Genomic DNA, 14,106 nt, shown 5'->3' with positions numbered 1-14,106 from the left:
ATTAAAATAATTATAAAACGTACACAGACGTAACTGTGAAAAAACACATTTTGAAAGTATTTCCATTTGTCACGCTTTCATGATTATGCCGCAGCTGAGCCCAGTGCGATAGAACACACTCTCACAAACTCGTTCAATCTTTCAATCTAGATTGGGGAACTAATTATTTTACCATAATTATCTAATTTAATTTTAAAAATGGTTTCTTTCATCGATAATAATAAATCGACCGACAGTGATGATCATAAACCATTAGCAATTAGCATAGATAAAGGTTGGTGTTTATTAATAAGATGTCAACTTTGATTTCCCAAAGTAGGTAAAGAAAAATACAATTAAAACAAATGTTTAATTTTGTAGACACATTTTTATTTTAAGAATCACCATTGTCCTTTACAGACCTATTCCTTTTCTTCCTAGTTGGATGAGGTAATTTGTAGTGTACGGTTCGCACGTGAAGGCTCACGCTTGACGAGTATTTAAACTTTTTGTTGCAAATCGTACATTCGTAAGGAGCGACGTCGGTATGAACCTGTAAATTATTCAAATATTAATTTCGACAATATCTTACAGAAAGAAGAAATAAAATACGTCATTTCTACGTATAAAATGTACCTAGAAGTGACGTCACACGATATTTCAAATCGATATAATTCGAAAGTAATTGTTTTCGCAATAAAACATACGTGTCTAATATTTAAAAATAATTAACAAGACGAACATTAAAATAAAAATTATTCATCCCTATTTAATTTTAGTTGAAAATTAATTTATTTTTAAAACTATTACAAATAAGTCAAAGTACGATGGTAGGGGATTTACCCAACAATACGTGTTGCATTTAAGTTCAAACGTTATCACACCAAATACATTTTTCTTTCAATTTTACATGTAGCGTAAGTTGAATACTAGTCTTTTGATCCCTACCAGCTGATACTTACTCTAGCATGTCTTTCCAAGTTACTAAGCAGCTTGAATGCTCTCCCACAAATGCGGCACTGGTGTGGTTTCTCTTCGCTGTGCGTTTGCGCATGTCTATTGAGGGCGTATTTGTCGTAGAACAGACGAGGGCATTGCGCACATCGCACCTTGGGAGTGCTGTGACGAAGCTGGTGGATACGTAGCTTTGTGGAATTCTGATGATAGTATAAAAGAGGGTTAGCTTAAAAATTAAAAAAAAACCTTGCCCTACACTAGGATTTTCTCCATTGTCGTGGGTGCGTTTACACCCATACAAGTTCACATACACATGACACCCAGACCTGTGCCCAGACCCGAAACAACGATTTATGGATCACAAAAAGAGTTGCTCGGTGTGGGAATCGAAACCTCTACAAGTTGCGTGGCAGCCGGTCGCCCAGCCACCGCACCAATCGTGCAATATAAAAGGTATTCTGCCTCCTCAAATCGATCATTAAATATAAAATAAAAAAAAAAAAATACCTGAAACCCCTTCCCGCATGTGTCACAAATGACAGTGATGATGGGATGGTAGGAGTCCACGTGCTTGGGATGCCGTCTGCGGACGTGGAACCAGTGCTTCTTGCGAGAACATATTTTTTCACCGCACTGTGGAAGTGTGGAGTTTAAGCAATTTGAAGTACTTTTGTGGACTTTAACTAAGCTATATTCTGAATTGAAGACCACAACTGAACTCTTAGACGACTTGCATTTTAAGAAAGATCATGTGAGCTATTATGATGTAATTAGTTATTCTGTGGCTTTGTATAACAAGGATATAATGCCTTTTGCTGCACACAGTGGAACTTGTGTAATGTTAATCAGCTTGTTACACGCAATCGTATAATAGCTCTTATAAAGCCTACATGATCACTATGGGTTACCCACTATCAAGCTTTATATGAATCTGTAGCTGACTTGTGTATCACAAGAACCACTCGTAACAGCTCGTCACTGATTCATGTACCACGAGTGAACACTTCAACAGCTCATGCTGTTTAATTTTAATTAATACGGTACACATTGCGTCTGCCATTTTTTAGATTCTAACCTACATATGTATAAATAATAAATAACAATTGGTTTTTGTTTAGTTAACGAAAATTTCAAAAGAATTTGAAAACGAATGATTTCATTTTACAGCTTATTCTCAAATTACAAAGGAAAAATAAAAAGATTTTTTTTTATAATAATATCATCAACGTTTTTAATACTATAATTTTCAGGAAAGCAGTGATATTTTGAGAGCGCGTGAAAATATTCGTCTATAATTATATGGTATTTGACAATAAACGCACCTTTCCGTGTTCGAATTTCATGCGTCTGAGGCTTAAAAACAAAGTTTTACTTCCCGATAGTGATATTTGCCTGTTCCCCATAAACACTTTACAAAATGGTTCATACAAAACATATCAAAATAATAAGAAGTAACTAAAAATTATTCACAATGGTTGCTCACTTGTGAATTGTCAGCTCCATATAAGAGTTGCTAATATCCTGGAGTGTATTTTGTGGTGATAAACAAGGGCGGAACAAGTACTCTATTATTCAGCCCTTGTGGTGTATAAAAAGTAACACAACCCTGATAATCGGTCATTATTCAGCTCTTGGGGCGTCTTTACCTTCACCGAATGCCCAAATAACGCTGATATAGTGCAACCAGCTACATTATTCACAATAACAGGATGTTTAATTTGTGCCCTTTCAGAGTTATATCAGCTGAGTAGGCGTCTAACGCTCTTATTCAGTAGGTTTATTCGCTGAAGATTTCTTGTGAGCAGTAATTCAGCTACTATTCAGCGCTTAAACTACTTGTCGATGACACCCAGACCCGAAACAACAATTTATGTATCACACAAAGATTTGCTCGGTGCGAGATCGAACCCGCTGCACGTTGCCCGCTATTGGTCGCCCAGCTACCGCACCAATCGTGCAATGTAAAGGTATTCTGCCTCCTCAATCGATCATTAAATATAAAATAAAAAAATACCTGAAATCCCTTCCCGCATGTATCACAAATGACAGTAATGATGGGATGGTAGGAGTCCACGTGCTTAGGATGCCGTCTGCGGACGTGGAACCAGTGCTTCTTGCGAGAACATATCTTTTCACCGCACTGTGGAAGTGTGGAGTATATAATTTCATATTTATTGTCCAATCACAATCATTTATTTCAATTAGACTTTAGACCAATGACCAATATAGGAAACTTTTGTATGTTACGAAAATATTATAAAGACAAAACTATAACAAATGTCAGTCAGTCTGTCAGTCGGTCCTTTACATGATGTCCTACGTGATCTAGAAGCGAAGGCGATGTGGTTCGGTCACATTTTTGTTTATAATATCGGAAACAGAAACAAAACGAAACGATTCACATGCACGTAGGACATAGCCGCCGCGTCACACCGCATCGCGTTGAATTCGCGTGTCACCGCACCGCTTCGCGTTCGCTTCTAGATCGCTCACGCAGGACATCGCGTTAGTGAAGTCATTTTCTTAATTGTTCCAAAGTTTGCTATGGAGAAGAACAACTAAGAAACTCAATGGTTCATATATAAGCTTTTAAACTGACATGGTCACTAACACTAACATTAGAACTTGAGACGGGATATTTACCATGTTTATCCATTTTTATGAGTTTCCGATATTTCGGCACTGTTGCAAGCGCCATGATCACGGATGAACTGGAAATGATTATGAAATATCGGAAACTCATAAAAATGGATAAACATGGTACAATATCCCATCTCAAATTCTAATGTCAATGGTTACTCCTTCTATTTTTATTTTCTTTTTACAATGCTACCACTCACCAACTCACAATCCAACGGATATGGATTGTCTCCTTTCCAGGACTGATCAGTGCGTCGCGGATGAGGGTGCTCCGCCCTCATATGTACCAGGAGATCCTTAAACGAAGTACATTCCACGCCACACTTATTGCAACAGTTGCGCAGGATTGGGTCCATTGTTGGATCACTGGAATTAATTCCAGTCATAATAAAAAATAGATAAATACTTAATCATCAGCCCGTGTTACCATAGGGCTATAAGATACAGGGACTTGTCATATTCTCGGCTTGTAAACGGGATTAAAAGTTGAAAATCCAGTTATGACATCTCTTTGTATTTGCTTCATGATGAGTTGTATAGTTGTAAGTAACTCACCATAGGCTAGGTTTCTTCTTATGTTGACTAGAAGTAAGTAGGTGTACTCGTCTAGCGCCCTCTGAAGCGAAATTGATGTCACACTGTTTACATGGATGTTCCTTGCTAATTTCCTTGTCCTAAAAACATATTTAATTATTAATATACCTAGCTAGTTATGTACGTACAAAAGTGTTGTTTATTCCATAATAATAACCAAGAATTTAATCTTGCCATCTGGAATCTATTGTAGAGACAAGGCAGAGGTCTACAGACTGTATTGTACATGCGGGTATTCGTATGTTCTAAAACACACGTGAATATGTTCACGTAACTGACGAGGAACTCGACTAGTTTCAAGCCATGCTAGAGGCTCATATTCATGAGTAGCAGCGCGACAATCGCCGCGTTGTTTGTCGCGTAATGCTGCTCATGGATATGAGCGTGCGCAAGCATGCAGAGGGTCAGTTAATACATTCAAATAGATATACAAAAATATTAATTACATTATCCTGCTTATGCGCAGCATTTTTATGCGCGTTAAGTCCCCGTGCAGTAGAGTAGTGTCGTCCACAGTGCACACAGACGTGCACGGGTCCGTGCGCGCGCCGTCTGTGCGCGGACAGCGCGGACTCGTGCATGGACGTGAACGCACAGCACGGACATCGGTACTGGTAGCCGGAGTGCCAACGACTGTGCTTTTTGGCAACATTACTGTAAATGAAAAGCTATGTATATTAATAAATAATTTGTATTATGGATCAAGGGCCTGATGCAGAAGGCAGTACTCCTCGAAACAGCACGTATTGTGAGGAGGTTCCTGTCTCTGGAGCCCTAACCACCGGTAGCTTGGACCATGCTCCCGCTACTGGTCGGCTCCTATTTTTATATTTTTAAATATTATTTTATTTTGTATTTTATAAGTAGTATTTAAAAATGTATATATGCAATTGTGTAACCTTATCAACCGTTTTAGGACTAAAAAGCAAAAAGAACCCGCGGAACTAGCCAACAAATAGAAAATCTAAAATAAATTATAAATACTTACACATTATTAAAAGACTTGGGACACATTTTACAGAAGAACTTCTTGCTGTGCGCTCGTTTCCTGTGCGCGGCCACCAACGTTGCACTTTTAAAGCGAAGCTTGCACACTGGACATTCATCTTGGCCCAAACTCTGAAATATTTCATAACAAGTTAATTTATTAATGAACCAGTAGCAGCGCTACAGTCGCCGCGTCGTGTGTCGCGGAATGCTGCTCATGAATATGAGCCTCTAGCATGGCTTGAAACTAGTCGAGTTCCTCGTCAAACAGCTACGTGAGTAAGCCGATAACATATAATTAATTTAGTATGTCTCACGAAAGTTACAATAAAATTAAAGTTAATTTATCATCAATTAATAATAATAACCTGTGACTGCGACAGAACACTCCAAAGACGTAAGGCTTAAAAGGTTGACTATGTAAAATAAAAGCATTTATTTCAATTAATCCTTAATTAGACACTTTTGAAACGTCAAAATTAACCAAGACTCTTTAGCAACAAGACCCCTTAACAAATGGGCCCCTTTAAAAACTCGCGGCTCTTAACAACTGAGCACCTTTAACAACCGGGCCCCTTTAACAACCAGCGGCTCTTCACAACCGGACCCATTTAACCAGCGGCTCTTAACAACCGGGCCCATTTAAACAGGGGGCTCTTAACAACCGGGCCCATTTAACCAGGGGCTCTTAACAACCGGACCCATTTGACAATTGGGCCCGTCAACAACGGCAATCCTTTATAACCGGGTCTCTAAATCATTGGAGCCAAAATAAAACTGGGTACTCGCAAAGAGTATAAGTAAGTATGGGGGAATGTGGTAATATAATGATAAAAACAATATTGTTTATATTCGAATTTCATACAGTAGATAATATAAGTAAGTAGTTAACAATTAGTATAGTACTCACCGGATCATGATACTTGATGTGATGTTGGTAAGAGTGGGTGCTCGCAAATGTTTTGTAACATATCTTACATTGATACTCTGTTTGACTATTTAGCGTACGGCGGATGACACTCTTCTGCCATTCCTCTATTTGTTCTGGCAACTGTAAACATATTATTATGTATGAATATTATAAAATGTAGGTAATAGGTAACATATAGATATGGAAAATAAACTTCTATACTACTAATTTAATTTATTTGTGGCTCCAATTATTTAGGGACCTGGTTATAAGGTTGTTAAGGGACCCAATTGTTAAAGATGCCCGGTTGTTAAGGGGCCCAGTTGTTAACGGGGCCCACTTGTTAAAAGGGTCCTTGTTGTTAATGTTACAGTCCCAATTGTTATACCATTTGTTTTTGAAGAGGCTCAGGAAATTAGAATACATACGAATATAAGTTACCGATAATTGGACGATATCGAAATATTTCAGCATATTAGTTTCATCTAGTGTAAGTCCTTTGATTCTTTTTGCTGTCACTTCGTTCTTAGTACATTTCTTAGATTTCAATTTTTCCTAAAAACACATATCAATGGCAATAATTAATTTGAGGGCAGAAGAAGAATGGAAACATTTATGCTTCATTTATTCCAATTAAACTATAAATAGGTACTTTTAAAATGTCAACAAATAAAGAAATAAATAATAGTCTGTCAGTCCGTCAGTGAAGCTAGGTGCTCGTTTCAAAGCCAGTGTAGCTTCGAATAGAGAAGACCGAGTAAGAAACTCCATTGGTTATTTAAAAATTAATGTTTACAATTTCTCTGATACTAACATACTAATAAAAATTGTTCAACGGGCCTTTACGAGTTGGCTTCGGCTCCTAGTATGCCTTCCAAAGGTCCGGGACCCTGTGGTCCCGTGAATGGAAAGGACATATAAATAATAATACTAACATCAAGAATACAAACCTCCTCAACCACATCCACCTTCGGACTTGACACAACAGAGCTTGTTCTATCCTCTTCTAAGTCATAATTTGCACAAAAATCCACCCCATAAATTTCAACTTTACAATCCGTACCTAGGACAGTATAACTTTTGGAATCTATATGAGTATTATTTTCACTCTTAAAATACATATCGCAAGAGTTTGTAGGGAACGGTGCAGAGTTGACGTCGTCACATTTCACTAAATAATTACTTAATTCTTCTGTAGTTGCTAATACGGAGTCTGAATTTGTTATTTTGTTTTGTTTTTCTATTAGAGATTTTGTGATCTGAAAGAGATTGAAATATAATCAGTAATTTAATATATTGACTTAAGAGTTTTAGACCATTAAAACAGCTGTAACGCCTCTGATGTATCGGGTGTCCATGGGCAGCAGCGATTATTACCATCAGGTGATTTGTCAGCAGGTTTACTGGCCTATACCACAAAAAGAAATTTAAGCTACTTAAAATCACTTAATAACTACCTGTCCATTCTTAACGAATATATCCAGCAGTATAGTTTGAGAAAACATACATTTCTCAATGAGCTTATGACATTTCATTAGGATGGGTGCACATGTGTAGCAGACATATTGTGGTAGTCCCTCCAAACACATTGCATTTTGCTGTAAATTATAAAACGAAATATTAAATTAAATGCAAATAGCTTATTTCTTGATTAAAATAGTCAAGTAGTGTCTCAAGTACACACTGACACAGTCTCCTCATAAACATCCATCCAGATATACTCCAGTTCATCTGTGATCATGACACTTGCAACAGTGCCGAAATATCGGAAACTCATAGACATTAATAAACATGGTAAATATCCTGTTTCAAGTTCTAATGATAGTATAAAAAAATAATTGATAACTGTCACAGAGATAGAATGAATACTTGCATTCACTCCAGCAATAGTTTCCATACAGGCTCCAAGTTGTGGATCTTGCAGACTGCATAGCTCGATATCTGTGGCCAAACAAATCCTGCATGCTTCCACATTTGATGCCTCAAAATTGGAGTTAGGCTGAAATGAGTAAATTAGATTAAATTCTTAACTACTAATTTAATTTAAGAAGATTAAGTTTGCTTTAGACTTTGTAACTACAGAGGAAAGGATATAGAGGGGCCCAGTTGTCAACGGGGCCTGGTTGTTAAAGGGGCCCGGTTGTTAAAAGTTGCAAAGGGGGTGTCAGAGTAACGCTAGACAATCACTAATTCTCCCTAACCCTTCCAGATAGTAGTTAAGAACCGAGTAGATCTGTAGAAGAGAATTTTACCTAGCTACTAAGTAAGCTAAGTGGATTTTACGTAAGCTAATTTATTTATTTTATTTTAGGTACTTATCTCATTTTAAGTGAATATAAGTTCTTATTAGAATATATTTCTATAAGCTTGAGAGTAATATGATAACTTACAGGTAATAAATTAACAGGAACAGCATCATCTTTGATCCTTATTCTGCAGCCATCGTAATTAATTTGTTCATACTTAAAATGTGCACTGCAAATGCGCGCGTGATTGGCAGGCGTCCAGTTTGGTCGTCCTATAGCTTTCAACCATTTCGTCTTTAGCTCTTGATTTGAAGGAAATCTAATAATCAATTTAAATAAGTTTAGTGTAAAAATTATATATTAAAACTATTTTTTATTGTAAAAAACTTACGCATGAAATGATATCACAGAATTTGGATCTTTCTTCTTTACATTGCTGTTGTTACCGCAACCTTGGACACAGCAGTAACATACCATCGTTTTATTAAAATATCAGTTTAGTTTTAAATTAAAATTTTGTACATTTTTACACAATAACAACAATAAATAAAACCGTATGATTTTGACAATGACAGAAACCCTTTGACACTTTGTTTTGACAGTATAGTCACTGGCAAAGTGGCAATGAGAATATAACTTGAACTTCTAGTCATAGATAGAATAGATATCCCATCAAAAACATCCTGTAAAAAACCCAAGTCTCGCAGCTCAGTCTTTCTACCGTCAAAAGTTGTGAGATCCATGTAATACCAAGTCGGTTAATCTATTTAGTGTCTACTTGAAGGACCTTCTGTCTTAAGTTATTACATAAGTTATTATCATGCCAATATTAAAAATATTTAACGTTTTAAACAAATAGATCGACTTGGACATCGCTTGATTTCATTATTAGTATGTATCACACTACACAGCACGACGGGCCAGCGACCAACAGGAACGAGAGTTTCAATCGCGTGAGGCGCGAGAGACTAAAGAATCTAATATAATATTGTAATATTCATTTTGTTTTCATGCGATGTCCAAGTCGATCTATTTGTTTAAAACGTTAAATATTTTTAATATTGGCATGATAATAACTTATGTAATAACTTAAGACAGAAGGTCCTTCAAGTAGACAATAAATAGATTAACCGACTTGGTATTACATGGATCTCACAACTTTTGACGGTAGAAAGACTGAGACTTGGGTTTTTTACAGGATGTTTTTGATGGGATCTCACTTCTTTTTGTAGAGCCTTTCTTTTTGATACCATCTACTTCTAACGAATTTTGTTAAAGGTCTTATGATATTTTCTTATTTTTATATGTAGTCTTCCTCTTTTTCTTTTCCGGTACTAGGGCAAGTGACCCGGTTGTGGCCATCGACCCCTTTGTGGCCACTTGGGCCTTCAAATATTTATAACTAAGGCATGGACAAATAAATTACTCTGTGATGTACAGTATTTAAAATATTGAATATTGGAGACACTGATACCGTTGGCAGCTTTGATGTGTCAAACTTCACTTCGATGCAACAAGTCATTCTTTTTAGTTGAGGGTGCAATTGTTAAGATCTTAACAAAAAGGCTAAGGCGAGCGAGTGAGGATTTGATTTTTATTTTTTAAATCTTTGCTTATTGTTTGGATGTTTATGTTAATACTACATGAAGAATATATTGTCTAAGTGGAACTAAAGTTATTTTGTCGCCATATGTTTCTGAAGTGGGATTATTAGAAGGTGGCCACTAATGGAGACAAAATTATGAATTTCTCCATCTTTGGCCACACGGCTGGCCAAAACTTTTGTACATAAACGCCCCACTTCTAGTCATTTATCGTAATTTATTTATTATTTTTCCTTGGCTTTACATATCAACAAATACATATTTTTCATTTTCAGAGATGCAATAAATTGCCTTCACTCAAAGGGAGGTCAGTTTACTTTGCAGCTTTTACCAACGTCATATAAATGTTGATCTCTTTATTTGTAAGTTAAATTCAAGTGAAGTAATAATATTTCATATTTCCCAGACTAAATGAAAACCATTGTTTCTAAAATGTCAAATTTAATTAATAAATTTTGATTACTTTTATTGTATTTTTTGATGGCCAGAACTGGCACACGACCGTGGCCAGAATTGGCACGAATCTGGCCAAAAATGGCACAAACTCCTTTTTTTTTCTTTTTTATACAGTTATTTTTCTATTGGACGTTCTTTAAAAAAAGGGTTTTCTTAGGCAAGATTAATACATGTTAAATGACTTTTTACAAGAAATATGTTCGTGATAACAAAAACTATAAGTTAAGAAAGCCTCAAAGTCGACAAAATTCTTAAAGTGGCCACAACCGGGTCACTTAAATACTTCTTGAGCTTCAGCCACAGTTTTTCTCAAAGCCCACTCCCTGTCTCTATGGGCTTTTCTCGGAGGCTTTGATGTCTCAATTTTTGACAAGTCTGGACGGTAAATACTTCTTAATCTGTTGTATTCACAAATTGATGATTCCTGCGCTTTAATACTTCCAAAGTCGACATTGCCCATTATAACCACCACCAACCACCAACTGCATAAATAACTTTGTAATCCCATATATTTATATGGGATTACAAAGTTATTGATGCAGTTGGTGTATTTGGAAAACTGGACCGAAATTACAAAATATTTAAGTTTTCCCATGATTAAGACACTAAACTCTATATGTATTCCAAATATGAAGCTTCTAAGTCTGCTAGAAGTGCCTTGGACTTTTGATGATCGGTGAGTCAGTGAGTGACAAAATTTAGAAACTTTAACAAGTTGTCATTCTTAAACTACTGGTTCAAATTGACTGAAATTTTAAATATTCCGTGTTTATACAATGCCGGATTAGTTACTGAAGATTCAGGTTTCTTGCTTTATCCACAACCGAATTATAGGGGGTCGAAAAAGGCCCGAATTGCTTCGAGAAAAGGATGGTACGGCCGTGCCGCTTTTTTTTGCTCGACTTGGCGGGCACTGCCGTGCCCCCAGATAAAAATCGTCACGCTTTTTATCTCCGAAGGAGTACGCAGAGGTGCACGCAATGACACCTAGATACAGGGCAAACATTTCTTTATTCCACAAACATTACATAATTTTCTTATTTTTGTACCTATAGTAAATGTAAAAGGCAACTAAAATAAAGACGATAATAAAGTTTGAATGGTTCAAAAGAACACAATAGAAGTGCCACATCTGGCACGCTCAAACAATTAACTATTTTACAAAATGCAATAAAATATTATGACCCTTAGCAGGGCAAAGTCTTTGGGTGATGAGATGAAGTCACAGTCATACAAACGTTGTAGTAGTTTCACCACGTCGAGGATCGATTAACGGAGAGTGCGTTAGCAATACAGTGAAAAATGTAAGTATATTTTGATTAAGCATTTATTTCGATTTTAATTTTAAGTTTCCGTTCTTATTATACTACTCAGCTATGTAGCTATTACTATAAACTCAAGTTAAGGAAATTTAATATAGGTAATGCTAATCACGAATATGAAATCGATTTATAGGCGATTTAAGGCCGTACTCAAGTGTGGGGCAAATCGAACTGACGAATCACTGTCAGTGTCTTATGTCTTTAAGTAAAACACAGCTTATTGAACTTTTATTTCAATTAAAATATTCTTAACATGCTAACTGTAAAAACGGATGAAATTAAATTTATTTTAATTATTTAGTAAGTTAAAACACTTTGGTTTTAATGAGTACCGCAGAATACCTATTCTGTGAGCATAGAGGGTAGATAAAGAAAATGTAATACTTATAGGTACTTATAATATATAGAGAAACTTAAAAATTGATAACTACCTTCATTAAATATTTTTAATACTTAAGTAACAACAAATAAATATAATTAGGTACCTAAATCACATGCATATTATACTAATTTTGTTTAACTCTTTCAGATCGTACGAGATAGATATTTAATGCAGCAGCAACAACAGAATTTAAAATTGTAAGTACCTAACAATTTTCATAAAAATATTAACTTTTAAATGTTAACTTAGATTCTTACTATAACTTTATACATGTTTGGACTAATTCAAATTGCTGTATATTGGAAAACAGACGTCTGCATTCTCTGATAAACCTGTACTTACCCTTAGATTGGCCAGCTCTAATAAAGCAACCAAACAGAGCGCCGAAAGCGCTCTCGTTTCAATTACTATAAACTTAAAGCAAACTCATACTTATTACTTACATTAGTTATAACAAACCCTTTTATGTAGAGGAGTGCCTTAGTCCAGCAGTTCACTGTCATCCACTGTTGTTAATTGATAACTTGAGCGATGCATTATTAAAACTCACTTGTATTATTTTTCAGAAAGCAGAGATCATATCACATGAACAAATGGATCAACCAGACTCAAAAGCTAATATAGGAAGTTTATTGTTAGCGGATTGTCCCACCATAACCATATTTGATGAGGGGACAAAACCTTCACATACAGTAAAACCAAATATCGTACCAAAGATTGAAGACAAACCTCCACTAGAAGATTTTAAAACAGAAGAAACTTCTAACGATTCAATTTCAAAAGAAGAAATTGCAAATATGATATTAGAGCAAGCACTTTTCAAAGATATTGTGAACAAAGAACCAGGTATTTGGGAAAGTAATGGTGATATCAAGAAGGAAGAAATAAAGGATGAAGAGGGTACTGATGGAACTGATGATGACGAGGATGATGTGATAGAAATCAAGAAGCCGCATGTCGTCATTGAAGTGTCTTCTGATGAAGGAGATTCAAGTGCTGATTTCATAAGCTTAGCACCATACAAATTAGAGAAGCCACTTCAAAAGGTATGAAAAACGAACTTAATTACAAGTTACGAGCATAAAGTCTGAGGGCTTAGTACGAGTTTGTTTTACATTTAACGAGATCGAAACGAGAGCGCTCTGATTGGTCAGTTCATTCGCGCTGGCCAATCAGAGCGCCGCACTCGTTTCGATTACTTTAAACGTAAAGCAAACTCGTCATAAGGGTATTGCTTGCCTTTTTGGTTGAGTGATCATAAGAATGACTACCGAGCAAGTGGATTCGATTTTCAGGACAAACAATAATATATGGGAGTTATAATCCATGTATTTTTCTTCTTTTTCTAGTGTCGTAAAGGAATTTCAAATGTATTTCAACGGAAGCAACAATCTCGAAGAGGACGGGGTATAAAGAAGAGGAAATTGAATTATTAGGTACCTATTTTATCTGTTTCTCGGTACATGGGTACCGAGAGACCTATAAAAGCAAGGAGAAGATAAGCCCTGGGCTGAAACTTGTGATAAAATATAATAGGATAATGTTCAGAGATAGATAGACGCTTGTTTTCACCAACCTATTTTAAAAAATCGGCTTTTCGAAAAAGTTATCGGTAGTAGCACGGAGTCTGGAATTGTGTCCAGTATATGGCAATAGGCTTACCCCCTATTACATGGGACTTATAACACAAATGGTGAATAGTGGGTGTACAACTGTACATTGTATAGCGGCATTACGTGTCATAATGTGCACTTCTGCCTACCCCTTCGGGGATAAAAGGCGTGACGTTGTTCATTTAAAAAATTAAGGAACCTCTAAGCTAAAATAGGTGACACTTTAACGACATTTTAGTTATCACCAACCTTTATAATATGACACGTAAAATAAGGGGAAATTATAAGGCTGCAGAATGTCTTCTTTGTAAGAAGTACCTTCAACGCAGGTATTATGTGACTATCTGTACAAATTACATTTTTATTGTTTTAAATAAATATTTTAAGTAAGGTAGTTGTTATTAGTAGTAATTGTT

The 14,106-nt window shown here is 36.0% G+C and overlaps 2 protein-coding genes across 4 annotated transcripts; one reads left to right on the top strand and one right to left on the bottom strand.

Annotated features, from left to right (window-relative positions):
- Nucleotides 1–330: 330 nt before the first annotated feature.
- LOC118271934 (zinc finger protein 471) lies at nucleotides 331–8,911 on the bottom strand. 3 transcript variants are annotated; one of them, XM_050693858.1, is made up of 14 exons: nucleotides 8,705–8,911; nucleotides 8,458–8,632; nucleotides 7,941–8,066; nucleotides 7,525–7,665; nucleotides 7,003–7,326; nucleotides 6,509–6,622; nucleotides 6,068–6,208; nucleotides 5,159–5,289; nucleotides 4,617–4,824; nucleotides 4,132–4,250; nucleotides 3,777–3,942; nucleotides 1,444–1,569; nucleotides 942–1,136; nucleotides 331–532 (listed from the first exon to the last, which is right to left on the bottom strand). In XM_050693858.1, exons 1-14 carry the CDS (start codon nucleotides 8,788–8,790, stop codon nucleotides 374–376), a joined length of 2,211 nt encoding a protein of 736 aa, XP_050549815.1. In that variant the 5' UTR covers nucleotides 8,791–8,911; the 3' UTR covers nucleotides 331–373. The 3 variants fall into 3 exon arrangements, with proteins under 3 accessions (XP_050549815.1, XP_050549814.1, XP_035444093.2); XM_050693857.1 differs by lacking the exon at nucleotides 1,444–1,569 and adding an exon at nucleotides 2,951–3,076 and having other exon boundaries at nucleotides 8,705–8,909; XM_035588200.2 differs by lacking the exon at nucleotides 1,444–1,569 and adding an exon at nucleotides 2,951–3,076 and having other exon boundaries at nucleotides 7,018–7,326; nucleotides 8,705–8,909.
- Nucleotides 8,912–12,647: 3,736 nt separating this feature from the next.
- LOC118271937 (uncharacterized) lies at nucleotides 12,648–14,080 on the top strand. Its single transcript, XM_035588205.2, has 2 exons — nucleotides 12,648–13,123; nucleotides 13,427–14,080. The coding sequence occupies exons 1-2, from the start codon at nucleotides 12,671–12,673 to the stop codon at nucleotides 13,511–13,513; spliced, it is 540 nt and encodes a 179-aa protein (XP_035444098.2). The 5' UTR covers nucleotides 12,648–12,670; the 3' UTR covers nucleotides 13,514–14,080.
- Nucleotides 14,081–14,106: the final 26 nt, after the last annotated feature.

The sequence above is a fragment of the Spodoptera frugiperda genome, chromosome 5 (assembly GCF_023101765.2).
Source record: "Spodoptera frugiperda isolate SF20-4 chromosome 5, AGI-APGP_CSIRO_Sfru_2.0, whole genome shotgun sequence".
NCBI lineage: Eukaryota > Metazoa > Arthropoda > Insecta > Lepidoptera > Noctuidae > Spodoptera > Spodoptera frugiperda.
The sequence above is the reverse complement of the archived record's forward strand: the minus strand, read 5'-3'. Positions and strand labels throughout refer to the sequence as shown.